Source organism: Dermochelys coriacea, chromosome 3 (genome assembly GCF_009764565.3).
Source record: "Dermochelys coriacea isolate rDerCor1 chromosome 3, rDerCor1.pri.v4, whole genome shotgun sequence".
NCBI classification, from domain to species: Eukaryota; Metazoa; Chordata; order Testudines; family Dermochelyidae; genus Dermochelys; species Dermochelys coriacea.
In genome coordinates, this window is record NC_050070.1 from 18114544 (window position 1) to 18129937 (window position 15394).

General features: G+C 42.6%; 1 protein-coding gene across 5 annotated transcripts in view; it reads right to left on the minus strand.

Moving 5' to 3' along the window:
- The window catches only part of KLHL29 (kelch like family member 29), a 614706-nt gene that overhangs the window by 40173 nt on the left and 559139 nt on the right, over positions 1–15394 (minus strand). For all 5 annotated transcript variants that reach the window (XM_043510166.1, XM_038395785.2, XM_043510165.1 and 2 more), the window contains 3 exons: positions 11545–11743; positions 10793–10975; positions 8369–8549 (listed from right to left, as the gene is read on the minus strand). In XM_043510166.1, the coding sequence (XP_043366101.1) occupies positions 8369–8549; positions 10793–10975; positions 11545–11743 (563 nt within the window). The remainder of the gene's footprint in view (positions 1–8368; positions 8550–10792; positions 10976–11544; positions 11744–15394) is intronic.

The window sequence follows — 15394 nt, forward strand, 5'->3', positions numbered from 1 at the left end:
CCACCTGTCCTTAGGTAACTCGTCCCATGGTTAATTACCCTCACTGTAAAAGTATGTGCCTTATTTCTCTAGTCTCAATTTCTCTAGCTTCAGCTTCCAACCATTGGATCTCATGCCTTTTTCCGCTAGATAAAAGAGCTGTCTACTATCAAATATCTCTTGTCCAGGTAAGACACTTGTGGAACATAATCATGTCACCTCTTAACCTTCCCTTTTATAAGCTCAGTAGTTTGATCTTCTTAAGTGTCTCTCTGGCATGTTTTCCAAACACCAGATCATTCTGGTTTAACTTCAGTCAACTCCTAAAGTGTCTACTCAGGGATTTACACTGAATTAACTACATTGGTTTAAAAACAGAATAAAGCTAAATCAATGCAACTTTCTTGTGCAGAGAAGAATCACAATCAGTTTATCCCTTGGCTTTCTGCTCTTTTCTATTTACATTCTTCCTTTCATTCGTGTTATCTCCACCTTTAACTTTAACTGCCACTTTTACAATAGTGGTGAGTATCTTCTGACACTCTATTCAACTGCTTACAGCCAAGAGAATTAACCTAAAAAATATCCATCTTGATCTCTTTCCTTGACTCAGACCTCTCATTCGACTCTGCTGTTTACAACAGTAAATTAAGACTTAATTTTCTGGATCCCATCCACCCAAAGTTTTCCCTCTGCAAAATTTCACACGTCCTTCTGTCTCTCTACTATGCCAATGCTAGCTCCTGCTTTCCTGTTTCCAAGCCTGTCCACACCATTCTCTGGTGGCGGGCCTACCCAAACACTGTGGGTCTATTGGCCTCATCCCAGTTTATGGACTAGACCTGCAAAATAAAAATAACCCTCCTTGTTTTGAAAATTCTGCATTCCCCAGTTTTCCCTCATAGGACTGATCTTTCTCTCACCTCACTCATCTCATTTAGCACGTGCTTTCTTTCTCTTCCTTTTCCCACAATCTCAGCATTAATAGCAAGACAGGCTTTTACTCTGCAACTTCTGTCCTTTGGAGCAGCCCTCTGCCTTATGAACTCTCCAACTCTTTTCACGTTTTCCCCCCTTTTCCTCAGCCTCTTAATTTCTCTCCTTCTAAAGTTAAACAGCCTTATGACTGAATGCTTTAATTTATTCACATTATAAAGTCTTTATGTTATCATTATCAGTAGTTTATAGACCACCAACCCTTCCCTATCTTATACATTATTTAACTTTGGAATACAATTTTCAGGAAGGATGCTATACAAAATGAAGCTTCATTGTGTAGTATCGATCTGCACTCCAGGTGGCTCACATGATGTTTAAAATCATATTAATGGCTTTGCCTTTTTCATTTCCTTCTGACTGTTCTGAAGATCTTAATAAACTATTCTTGGACAAGGTTCTAGATATAATTTTGTTAAGACATCAATATAACACTGAGTTCTGAAACAGTGTGTAAAGAGACAATTACAGATTATTTTTATATTTAATTTTTTTAAACTGTATTCCATGTGCACATATAAATTGAAGTAGCCAATTTTGGATAAATCTAGAGGCCCTGTATCAGAACAACATGCTTCATAGTTCAACACCCTTCAGACAGATAATTACTATGAAGTATCCAAATCCATAAACATTTAGCCATATATATAGTCAGCATATACAGCCTTTTCAGATCTCACGTATTAGGAAGCCCCATCCATTATCCAGAAACCCAGTTCACAGATCCTCTTCATTCCTCCATCCATTATTTGTATACAAGCTACAGAATACTCTTGGGGGGATTCTGCGGGACTGTGCACCAGCAGAAAATGCTCACCCCCACCCCGCAGAATTCCTGTACTTCCTTGGAGAAAATGGCAGGAAAGCTACGTATGTGTGTGTGGGGGGATGACCATTAGATGCAGTTTTTTGGGGGGGATTGCCCCCCCAACAGAGGTGAGGCATGGGGGGGCAAACAGGGTTACGTGCCACTGACCCCCCTCATTTCTGCAAGCGCAGAGCTGCCCAGCTGAAGGAAAGAGGCAGTGCGGAAGGAGGGGGGGGGGGGGTGGAATAGGGCAGGGGGAAGGGAATGTGGGAGTGAGGGGAGGGGGATGGAGAAGAACAGGGGATAGGGAAATCATGGGGAAGCGGGAGTCCGGCACGCGGTGTCCCCTTGGCAGCAGCTGGGGCTCCCCCGATAAGCAGGCCCACTGAACGCTCATCCTAAGAAGCTCTACCCCCCTACATCTAGACCCCCCCCAACAAGTCCCTGCCCACACCATGCCCCGCCCTCGCTGAGCCCCAACCACCTTCACCTGGATCCCCTGCAGTGTCCCATTGCCCCCGCACCCGAAACCCCCCAACGAGCTCCTGTGCATCCAGATCTCCTACTGGCAGGGGTGAAAGTAAGTCGACTGACTTACCGGTATGCTGGGGCCAGCTCTGGCCCCCGGAAGGGGCGGGGCTGAGGGGGTCAGAGTCAGCCCCCGCCCACCCTGTAAGGTAAGTGCCCCCCCTTCTCCTACCCCCTCTCCCCCACCGGGGTAGCAGCACAGCCCAGGGCTCCCGGGGCTATTTAAAGGGCCCGGGGCTCCACTGCTTCTACTGCCCCGGTCCTTTAATTAGCCTCTGGAGCCCTGGGGAAGCGGCGGGGCTCCAGCAGCTATTTAAGGGACCGGGGCGGCAGAAGTAGCTGGAGCCCCAGCCCTTTAAATAGCTCCCGGAGCCCCCGTTACCCCCGGGCTCTGGGAGCTATTTAAGGGGCCCGCGGCTCTCCTGCTTCTACCACCCCGGTCCTTTAAATAGCCCCCGGAGCCCTGGAGTAGCGGCGGCGGGGCTCCAGCGGCTATTTAAAGGGCCTGGGCAGTAGAAGCAGGGGAGCCCCAGGCCCTTTAAATAGCCGCCGGAGCCCTGCAGCCACTACCCCAGGGCTCCAGCAGCGGGGCTCTGGAGGCAATTTAAAGGGCCTGGGGCTCCAGCCACTGCTGGGAGCCCCAGGCCCTTTAAATTGCCCCCTAGGGAAGCTGGACTGCCCCAGTATGGTGCACTGGTTCTTGCTGGTATGCCATACCGGGGCGTACCGGCTTACTTTCACCTCTGCCCACTGGGCTTCCTGGACCCAGATTGCCCTACACAGAAACCTCTCACCCCACACCTAGATCCCCCCACACTAAGCTCCTCCACACTTGGATCCTGGTGGGCTGGGCCTGCCTGTCTACACCTGGTGCAGAGGGGCACGGCCCTTGTGCTGTGTCAGGGTCAGGTGCAGCCTCATTGCCGAGTCCCTGTACTGGGGAGGTTGGGGCTTCACGGTGATCTCTCACCTCAATGCAGCCAGTGGTCTGTGCTACCCACTACCATGCTGGAGCCCCATTTATTTATTGACAAATAACATTTGCAGAATTTTAAAATATTGTGCACATAATCTTTAATATTTTGGCACAGAATTTCCTCAGGAATAACAGAAGCAGACAGGTTGGTGTGAAAATCTCTCACCTAAACATCTAGGGACTTATTTCCTGTTACAGTCAAAATTGCCAGAGGGGCTCGATTGAGAACTGTAGTGTCATTGCTATTTCCTTAAAACCCTTCTTCCAAAAACATAGCCCAACAATCCAGTCCCACAGAAGATGAGTCTATGTGCTTAAAACATCCATATCACCGAGTGAGTTTATCAGCTCAACTGATATGTACAAATTATTTCAATAAATTAATAAATAATAATACTTTACACTTTCTGTTTATTTATATATCTATTTCGGTTTTAAGAAGGTTGCCCATCATAGTGGCATCTGCTTGGCTCTTTAAAGACATATTAGAAAACAAAGGATGAAATCTTGGACCCATTGAAGTCAATAGCAAAGCTCCCATTTACTTCAGTGGTGCCAGGATTTCACCCAACGGCCAAAACCCCATAGAGATTACAGTTTAAATAAAGTACAGACAAAGGAGCAGGGAAGGGATGATTCCATAACTCACCCTATGGAGTCCAAAGAAAATTGCTCCTAACTGCATTAGTGCTTTATGAATAGCACAAAAGACATTTAGCAAATGACCATCCATATGCAATCCCCATACATGAATTATACACAGTGCAGGTAGCAGTACCTGTACTTAAGGGTGCAGGACACTTTCCATAAGACCCTGAAATCAGCTGATTATAATTTAATCAAACTTTAATAATTTGAGATGAGATTTTCCATGCTGGATGTTTGCCTTAGACTGGAATTTTCTGAAAATTTCAGTAAAACAATTCAGCCATTTCTCAGAGTGATATTAAGGAAACTAAGATGTTATGTTTATGTTAAAAAATTCTTAGAACCATTTTACTGAACATCTCTACTGATGCCTTGCTTTGGAGTAGGGACTTGAAATTTGGCAGGGGTGGGGGTCACCTGGGTGTCTGGGAGGTGCCTTTTGCCATTCCCATGAAAATCTGCCCAAATTTGACGAAGTTATGATCACCTGTGGAAAAAAATAGTATTTGCTCATGTAATTAAAGGCTGTATTGTTGCCCCTTTTAAATCCGAGTGGCTAGGCAAAGTTTGGGAGTCTGGGGATGTTCAGGTTGGAAGTAGAAATTGGTGATAGTCAGTTACCTCTTTGATGCAGTTTTGTTTGTTTATCAAGAATGCACAAAGTCCTGTCTCAGAATGCTGAGGGAACAGGATCAGCTCTAGGTACCAGCAAAGCAAGCACGTGCTTGGGGTGGCACAATTCCAGGGGTGGCATTCCGGCCAGCCTTTTTTTTTTTTTTTTTTGCTTGAGCAGTTGCGCTGTTGGAGCTTGGGGCAGCAAATGCTTTGCTTGGGGCAGCAAAAAACCTACAGCCAGCCCTGGAGGGAACCAAGAGCAGTTTTTTAGTTTACAGGCCCCCAAGTCCCTTTACCCAATACATACCAGATCCAAAAGCTTTCTCTCTAGTTTTTCCAGGGTCACACTGTGCTTGGAGGCACTGTATACTTACTGCTTGGCTTTCTTGCTTTATTTTCCTCTTGCAGTCTGTTCCCACCTTTTCTCTGTGTGAGTGTTTTTCTCAGACTCTCACTCACCCACATACCCCTGGTCACAATACCCAGCCTCTGCCTCCACGGTGCTATTTTCTGGGCAGACTCTATTAGGCTTTGTTTTAGGTGTGGCCTCTTAACTATCTTAAATAGAGGCATCAGCTTGAACAAGGTTTTTTTTAACTCAACCCATAACATGGTTTCACCCAGCTCACAACAGTATCATAATGTATACTCACAAAGAGGCTGACTAAAAACTGCACAAACAATCTTAATTCTGGAACTTCCTAACTTTTGAGTACTTGACTTTGTAACTTCAACATTCTTATAATGCAGTGTTTTGTATGTAATACTATCTAGTCTGGGTAATAAATGATCTAAAGGCATAGATGGTCTCCTGAGACTGTATTTCTGTGCCCCATTCAAAGCAAACTTGACACATTCAAAGAGCAACGTCCAATCCATACTATGTTGGAAAATGTAATCTCTCTATTAGTGCAGGTCATAACCACACCCACCCACACGCAAGGAAGGAACTGGGAAGTTCCGGGTTGGGTTTTAATTGTGCATGTGACATCAGAAAATTGAGCAATTAAATTAACATTATTCTGAACATTTATGATTCTCCTGAAAGAGATGACCCAAATTCAAAATGCCTCATTGCTCATAAGACTTGGAACAATTATTCCATCTGCCTTCAATTTTCTGAGTACCTGCTAAAATTAGGATGTTGGGGCAATTGGGAGATGTTTCAGTTTGAATAATGTCAGTCTGTGGATTGCAGTTTTTAAGGTGAACTTTTTCTCTCCTCACTTTTCTACTGATAAAAGCCCAGAATGTCAATTTCAAAACCAAATGCATAACACACACGCACACAAATGATTTAAGCAATGAAACTAACACACTCTTTAATCCCTCTCCTTCACTTTAATTTTTAAAAACGTCTGATCTCCCAGCATAATCCAAAAGGGACACACAATCTGGGCATGCACTTTGTTCTACTGTTGCTTCTCATAAGTCACTTTTATCAATAATAGCAGATTAATTATAATTGCAAGTTTAACAAATCCCCATCACAAGGGCTTACCTACTCCTGCAGAGGCAGAATGCACGGAAATGATATCATAGAATATCAGGGTTGGAAGGGACCTTAGGAGGTCATCTAGTTCAACCCCCTGCTCAAAGCAGGACCAATCCCAATTTTTGCCCCAGATCCCTAAATGGCCCCCATAGGATTGAACTCGCAACACTGGGTTTAAGCAGGCCAATGCTCAAACACTGAGCTATCCCCCCCCATAATATGGAGAAACCCTGCTATTCTACTGGATAAGCATGCATAACAGGCCTACACTAGCCTTCTTTTTTTAAACTGTAAATATTCTAGCATGCTCAGTTTAAGGGTTCTTGGGACCTGAGCCACAAATCCTTTCATCAAAATGTGTGTGTCTCTGTGAGATCATAATGTGCAGGCACCACGTGGTGTCAAGTTAAGGTCATTATTGCAGTGCTGCTAACCCCAAGAGTTCCAAATCATGAGAACTGCCTTAAAATCATGAGATAAAAATATATTAGGGGTTCTCTTATTAGCCTTCTGGCTTCTGAGCCATTAGGGTGCATGTTTTCAAGCTTTTCTCCACAAGGGATAGAAATTCAGTGGAGCTATGACATCTGCTTCTCACCTTTAAAATGTAAGCTCAGATTCTAATGCAATTGTATGACTCTGGGAGCTGGGGATTTAAGAAAAATACCAAATATGATGAGACGTGTGATAACAATCCCAAGAGTCATAAGACTTATTTTGGGGGCTGGGGGCTGATCTTGAGGGACAGGGGGTCTGGGAAATCATAGAATTGTAGAACTGGAAGGGACCTCGAGAGGTCATCTAGTCCAGTCCCCAGCACGTGTGGCAGGACTAACTATTAGTAATACAATTAGTGTTAGGAAGGACCGGCTTTGCCTAATTCTCAGCCTACACAGTCACTGGTTTTGCAAATACAAACTGTTCCTTTTTTTGTTGATGATCTGTTTAAGAGAGAACATGAGAATCAGAGCGGAGAAAGAAAAAGACTGGGCAAAAGGACATACTCTAATAAAAACTAAATACAGGCTATTAGTGCACACAGGACACCTGCTTGCATCAGTGTCATTCCTCTTTATCTAAAAGAGGATTTAAAAAAGAAACAAACCCCTACACTTCCCTTGTGAAAAAAGCATGACTTTAAATTACAGGAGAAGAGGTTTGGGAATTTGAAGAAATTTTGCAAACCCATGAAATAGCTCTAGTCCCCCGGGCCCACTCATCATCAGCTTGGAGCATACAGCATGCACAATGCTAGCAAAATCCATTTACTCTTCACTATTTATGCTGCTTGTTTACTTCCTGTGTTCTGTCATTCACTGAGAGAATCAACAAAGTCAGTTTCATTTTTGTTCATTTCACCTCTGCAATGACGGGATTGCAAACACTGCACGGAAAGGTTGATTCGCAGACATGCGAAGTGTCGCAGTACGTGATCATGCAATTACAGCATGATCCTACAGCATAAAGAGGTAGTTTTAAGGTTGCAGAGGTATTTCTTATTACATTATTGGCGGGGCTGCTTATAGCCCCACCTATTATTAAGTTTGCCTGACACTTCCCATACTAAGACCTTTTTTCAGCTTCAACTTTACTGGACATTAACCATTTGGGCTGAATTTTTCTATGCTGGGTGTCTGCCTCATGCTGATTTTTTGTGTGTGTAAAATTCTAGACAAAATGGCTCAGTCTTTTCTGAGAATGCAGCGAGAGAGAAATACTGTTTTGCCCATGTTAAAAAATTGTGGCAGGCTTTTTTCGGACCTGCCAGTATATTGAAAAAACAGTTATTCGAATAGCTCTAATCATAATGCATATACAAAAGGAGGACAAATGAAAATGGCACAGGCAACCTTAAATCTAGGATTTCCTAATGTTTGCATGCTTGATTTTGCAGCCTTAATAATTTTCTTTTAATTCAGTTTTTTATATGCAATATTTATACATTATTATATATAATTACATAAAGGAAACTATGTTAAAAGAGCATTAAGTTTACAAAGTCAAGCATTCAAAAGTTAAATGAAAAATCTGGTTCCGAGCATGCTCTATTCAGCACATCTCAATACGGATTGAAAATTTTCCCCAGGGATGCCTATATGAGATGAATTTGGTATGTCTCAGCTCCAGTTTCCACACCACAAGCTACTATGTATTTGTTTTAATACAATTTTTTCCACTGGAACTTTTAAAAAAAGTTTTTTTCTATTTTTCTTATCTTCTGTAAAAGCTTGTTTTGACCAAATCAAAATTTTTGAGCTAATATGAGTCAACAGTGTGCTTTTACATCACATGTCAAATAATTTCTTTAGGAGGAGAACCTTACCTTTCCACATGATCAACATTGCCTGCCACGCCAACGCCTCCAATGGTATAAATTTTCCCATCGTACACCAGGCTGTTGTGCCGACACCTTGGGACTGTCATTCGGGATACGAGATTCCAGTTATCAAGTAAGGACATGTAACACCAGACATCAGAGAGCGTGACACCAGACTCCATGCCACCTGCCAACAAGACATGGGTGAGAAAAGGAGAGAATTAAGTGAGAACTTGGATGCAGGTAGTCCTCTGTATGTTGCAATCAAAGCCAGTTACCAAGTAAAAGCTCTTCAAATGACATCTGAGTAATTAAAATAAATCACCCTCAATAGGGAGCATCTGTTTCTATGAAGCAGATCGGTGTCATTTATTCGTGTGTTTCAAAGGTTTGTTTTTTTAAGATGACATGAGGATATCAAGATGTCAGACTAAGAAGGACATGTGCATAAAGGAATATACACATCCAACATCCATAAATAACCTCCAATCTTCCAATTACCACACAGTTATAAGAAGGTGTCATGTGGCAGAGACTGACTGGCTTGCTAGACACTGTCCGCTCTGAAATCCAGAATCCCTAATTCAGTTAAGTGACAAAGAATAGAAACAGCGTGTTTTGTACACATATAAAGTAGAATTAGGGAATTTTAAGGTTTAACTCCTAATTTTCAGGCATCACTTCCATGATTTGTTGGCTTTTCTATTACAGTGCAGTGCCAGTGTTATAGGCACTGCCAAAGAGTTTAAAATGATCAGGCAGTATACTAATAATACTGGATATTTCTGCAGCTCTTTCTAACTGAAGGTCTCAAAGTGTTTCACTTCCCAACACCCCATAAGGTGGGCAAGTATTATTATTCTTGTTTTAGAGAATAGGAAACTGAGGTACAGAAAAGCAAAGTGATTTATATAAGACCACACCAGGAGTCAGAGATTGAGCCAGGAACAGAACCCAGAGTCTCAGTTCTATGCCTTAATGACAAAACCAGGCTTCTTCCTCAGTAATGCTTTACCAAAGGGTATTTCACTAAACCTCCTGTGTTATCTACTGTGAAACACAGCAGTTTCAGGTGTTTTTATTTTATTTTACTTTTATATTTGCTTTTTTTTCACATCTGAGCAAAGCAAAAAACCCAATGGTACTCAGCAAGTTTTACACTGAAACCATGTGAGGCTCCTGACTTTTACATAGTTTCCACCTATTACCATAAACTGACCCAGATTCACCAGGTTCACAAGAAAGGGATCTAATAAACTTTGGGGGGTTGGGTTTCATTATTAATCTTTTGCACAACTCTAGTTATTACACAGTCTGCAATGTGGATTCCTAATAGGATTCCTAATAGAAACTAGGTTAACAAAATGGCCAGGATTGCACAAAGACCTCCACTGGAGAACTTAACATTGGTAGGAAAACAAAGAGATTTGGCTCAATTGGTAGCAATAATTTTTATTCAGCTCCTGGGGTTTCTAACATCTCTCTAGTCAGCATAAGGAGAAGTGATGGGGGAATTCAAAACCAGGCAAACCACTCCTTGCCTGAGATTCTTTCTATTCTCAAAAAAAAAAAAAGAGTACTTGTGGCACCTTAGAGACTAACACATTTATCTGAGCATAAGCTTTCGTGAGCTACAGCTCACTTCATCGGATGCATTCAGTGGAATGCATCCGATGAAGTGAGCTGTAGCTCACGAAAGCTTATGCTCAGATAAATGTGTTAGTCTCTAAGGAGCCACAAGTCCTCCTTTTCTTTTTGTGGATACAGACTAACACGGCTGCTACGCTGAAACCCTTCTGTTCTCAGACATAATCAAACTTACACTTAGGGACCACTAGGGGGATCCTTACAACTACCTACTGGAGGTTGCTTTTTTCCCCAATCCAAGGAAATGTACCATATGATTGAATACAAACAGACACCTTTATACTTCAAGCACAAATTGTAGTCAGCAACTCTTTTAGATAAACCCTTTTCAGGAGTGTGGCTTCAGGAGCATTGAACCTAACAAGATTATAGGGCTATGGTCTACTATCAAAGGAGAGATTTCAACAACACTCTTGTAAACAAGTATTTTAAGTGTAAGTCACATATTCAGCAGCTCAATCAATCTTGAATGCAGCAACCCACCATTTAGACCCAGCTTCAGCCACTGTTTTAAACTATGTTACTACAGCCTGGAAACCTCTTTCACAGGTTTGATGGTTGTTGAACCTATTCTCTATATAACTGCAAAATGTGCTATTGACTGCTCTGGGACAAAATTGGAGCTGAAGTGAAATGGAGAGTGATAAAAGCATATTTGTTTGTTTTTCCCTTTCCTCCAGGGGTGGTTGAATAAAACTGGCAACTGTTCCTCCCTGCTAACACTGTACAGTACAGTTTGGGAAGACCCAGTGCTTTTCTGCTCCCAATGTGTATGCTGCTTACCTGAAAGATAGATGTTGTCTCCGGCGCTGACTACGCTGAAAAACTCCCGATCATAGAAAGGCAGGCTGGCCAATGGGTACCATTTATTGTTTTGAGGATTTAAGCAAGTGACCGCCGTTAAAGCTCGTTGGTTCATGCCAATCATCTGACGACCTCCCACTAGGACTATTACCTCGGCCACACCTAAGATGCATTAACCAAAATACATTCTAAGAAAGTGTCATCTCTCACCGGGGAGGTAACCTATCTAAAAGCACTTTGCAGTCAATCCATTTCTCTATCCTCATTAAAAATATACTTAGAAAAACAAGTCTTTTTTTGGTCTCCAATAGTCTGCAGCTAGTCTATCATTTATAATTTGGTTTCTTGAATATTGTTGCTGCTTATTAAAGGCTCACCTATGAAAAATATTGTAGGCTGTATGATAAAACAGGAGTGGGGTAGGGAGAAGGTGAAGAGGACATGGTAATAATGGTGAGTCAGGACGGCGGGGACAGGGCTTAAAAAAGGGACTGTCTCAGCCAAAACGGGATGTCTGGTCACCCTACACAGAAGGAGACAGAGTCGGAACTTGGATTAGAACTCTGACTCCCTGGCTCCCAAATCTGTGCTAGTGAAAGGTGGTGAAAGGAAGAGGAACGACACTTACTCCCCCTTCCTATCCAAACTACAGACAGTCTGAACCATTCAATCTTGGACTGCAGGCAATGTCAGATCAGAGAGCTTTTTCTCTGAAGCTAGCTTTGCTTTACCTGCTGATAGCCTGGGCCGGGTTCTTGGTGTCTGCATCTCTTGTCGGGCATGTGGGAGCATGTGATAACGTTTTGCTTCGTTCACTAGATCCCGGCAGGCCTCTGAAGACTTTATCAACTCCTCATTGTCAACAATGTTTAGCAGATAACTGGGATGGATGAAGGGGAGGCGGACCACTGCCAGCAACTCCGCAGCATACTGGAGAAAGAACACATGGCAGCCTTAGTGCTTGATTTCAATCATTCTTCGTTTCCTCCTCCCCCATCACAAACACTTCCCCTTATTACTGAATTTGGGAATATATTATACTTTGAGCTGCCTTTAGTACCTGAGCTTTACTGTACACAGTTCTGATTTTCATGGATCCTGCATACATTCCCCAAACCTTCATTATTGTTCAGGTAGCACAAATACAACACATCCCGTAGCTGCTCCACTCTGAAGGTTTTTTTGGGGGGAGGGGGGAGGTCCCATATAGAGACAAAAACTATCTTCAGAAGCTGACAATTCTTGTTATATAGAGATTTTGTTGTAAAAGCAGATTCTGAACTTATGCTCAATATGACACCTTATGCACAGGAGACAGGCATTAATCTTCCTAGCTTCCTGAATTCACCTTGAAATTTAAGACTGGTTGCCACACTGAAAACAAATGGCTTTTCTATCATTTTGTGTGAAACAAAAGCAGATGAGCAGCTTGGGTTTGAATAGCTTCTATGGTGCAGACTGAAAAACACCATCCAATTTGTTAACTATCTTTTAATTAGTAGGATTTATTTGTTGGTGAAACAAATCATGTACTTCTAAGTTTTCCTAGAAATCAGATTCCTGTGGATGCGATGCAAATACTGACACTAGACCCCAACTTCTATACAAATAAAATAAACCTTGTAGTGCAAAGGGCATTGGAAGAAATGAAGCTGTCTGTCACTGGTTATTGCTTAAAGGAAAACAAAACCACAGAAGAGAAAATTGCAAGTGATAAATGAAGAGTCCATTCACTGAGAACTGATTTTAAATCACTGTTTATCTTACAGCATATCACAGAATACTTCACAGTGAGAGATAGAAGAGTTGGAGAATGCATTTATGGAGCTGAGTATAGGGAACATATCAGGACAATAAGAACTAACTATGGCTGCATATTTAGAAAAGGACAGTAAAAGAAAGGTGACTTTTAAAAGCAGCAAAGATGATTGTTACTAGTAAACATTTATATTATTGGAGCACCCAAAGGCCCCATTTGGGATTGGGGCCAAGATTCAAGGAAATATTTTTGAAGATTTAGGGGTTGATCCTGAAAGGCACTTAACACCCAAAACTTCCACTGAACAGCAGGTACTCATTACTTTCTGGAATCCAGGGCTTTGGAGCTGTGGTCCAGTTCTTCTCCAGCTCCAGGCAAAAATCTGCAGCTCCACTGCTCCAGAGCTGCTCTGTGCTCCAGCTCCGGGTTCTGCTCCAAAGCCCTGCTGGAATCCACCTGTCTGGTTAGTTGTTTTAAACCATGTTCATCACCTTAGTGTGTGAGTGCCTCTAGTGTCTGGGAATCAGGTCACAGCTGCAGTGGAGGAAGAATGTAGAGATATAGGGATGGAGAATGGGAAAGATGAGTGAGCAGTTGTTGGTTAGAAATATTTCTCAGTTTCTAGTGTGAACAATTGGTTCCACCCTGCTAGGTGATAAGTGAGCATAATAATCACAGGAACATCTTCTACCACTTCCCATTTCCCTACAATAAATTTAAAACACAGGTATCAGTTTGGAAGGACATGTAATTATCTCTTTCCAGTAGGATTATGCACTAACGTACCTCCTTAGAACCATGTCACCGTGATATATAAACTAAGTTAAAATGAGCATGTGATGTGACTGAAATGAGTTCAGTCTGGCAGAGAGAAGAATACAGGTTTTCACAAAATCCAATCACTTCATTTAACAGTGTAACAGGAAGGGTTTGGAAGTCTGAAATGTCCAGTTTTCTGAGAAGAGATGAGTGTGTGTTTGCATAACAGTAACACCTATGAACTTTACAACTATACCATAATAATAACACTTTGCACTTCTTTAGCACCTTTTTGTCTGAAGAGCTCAAAATGTTTTGCACACATTAATTATTGTGAGCCTCACAATACGCCAAGAGGCAGGCAGGTTTTACAGATGGGGAAGCCGAGGCAAAATGATTAGAGTGACTTGCCCAGCATCAGAGCGATAGGAAGATGACTAGAAGCAAATGCTGACTACCTTGTTCTAACTGCTAATTCATGGGACTTCCTTAACACAACATGAGATTTGGGAGATTCATTTGCATAAGGCCAAACGCTTCCAGGAAGGACCCTTTGGGTTCAATCCTGAGCGTCATGCTGATCCACTTGTATCAAGGAAGTGGTATAAGGGGAGTAGAAAACAACAGGTTTTCTCCTTCTGGGGTGGGAGGCATCCTCAGTGAGTATAGAGCCATCTATACATGGTTCTATGCCACCCGTCCTACAGCCTGCAGCAACGGGGCAAGTCAAAGGTGGGGAGGCATGCAGGAGGCACGGTCTTAGCAGGCTGCCCTGTAGCAATTCCTATCTATCTCCTTGGCGGTCAAAGCCACTTGTGTGGGAAGCAGCCTTGGGACTACTCTAATCTACACCAAACTCTAGGCTGGCCCCACAGAAGCAGTCGCAGGATCAGAGAGACTCAATGATCTCACTTGTGCCCCTAAATTTTGCCTGGCAGAACATCAGTTGAGTACCTGGGCACAGGTAAGAATCTGAGCCCTGCCATCTGCCACTATTCCATACAGTGAAATAAAAGATTCTTCCGTGACTCTTTCCTCTACTAAAATGTATTGCAGAGGGGGAAAAAAAGTTCTGTCCTTTCCCTAGAGTCACAAATGTCAGGGACTTGGCTGCAGACATCTTAATGCCATTAAAATTATGCTAACTTGTGGGAGAGGGAGCACAGTCGACATATGGCAGTGGGAGGCAAAGCTCCGATTTCAGGAAGTGCCTTTTTTAAGAAGTCTGGGGGAGTTTAACCTTACAGAGGAGCCAAGATGAAATGCAGAATCAGGACACCGGGAATAATGAGGATATTGATGGGGACAAAGTTTAGCCAGTCTCTAATAGTGAGTCTCTAATGGGGATGATTATCTCATGCTGTAATGAACTAAAAGGAATAGCTAAATAATAGTTTAAGTAATGGAGAAATTGGACTATTCACATGTCTACAGCTAAGGCAGGCCAAACAATCTTCCCAAGAATCCTGGTTCGTCAGAAAGCTGCCCCTTCTGCTTCTCCAATAGGCCCTGTGCAGGAAGCAGCCATACTCACAAGTAAAACAAAACACAAGCAAATATTCATGTCATTAAATGAGAACCTGGGGTTAGACACCAGGATGTCTTCATCTTTATCTTAAATTGGCATTTAGGGGAGAGCTCCCCTCCAGCAACAGGAGGCAATTCTTCTGACTCCACCCACAGAGATACTGCATTCTTCCCCCATGCCTCCTCAAATAAATGAGGCAACGGCTGCTGAATTAGCAAAGCACACTCTCTCTTTCGCCCACCTTTCCTTAATTAGATTGGTGAGAAACTGTAACTGTGTTTCTCTCCCTCTCTTTCTCTGTCTGAGCTTGTGGCTCATTGTGAAGGCTAATAATAATTAGAATATGTCGCTTTCTCTCATCAGCATGAGAGCTGATGTCACATATCAAAGCTAATGTCACATTTCACTCTTATTCTTTCCCCACCCAAACTGCTACAGAAATACAGCTGTATGTGTATGTGAGAGAAAGAGAGCACACACAGTTGCTGCTCTGCTTCATCACTGCCAGCAATAAGGGTATGGGTAATCTCATTGT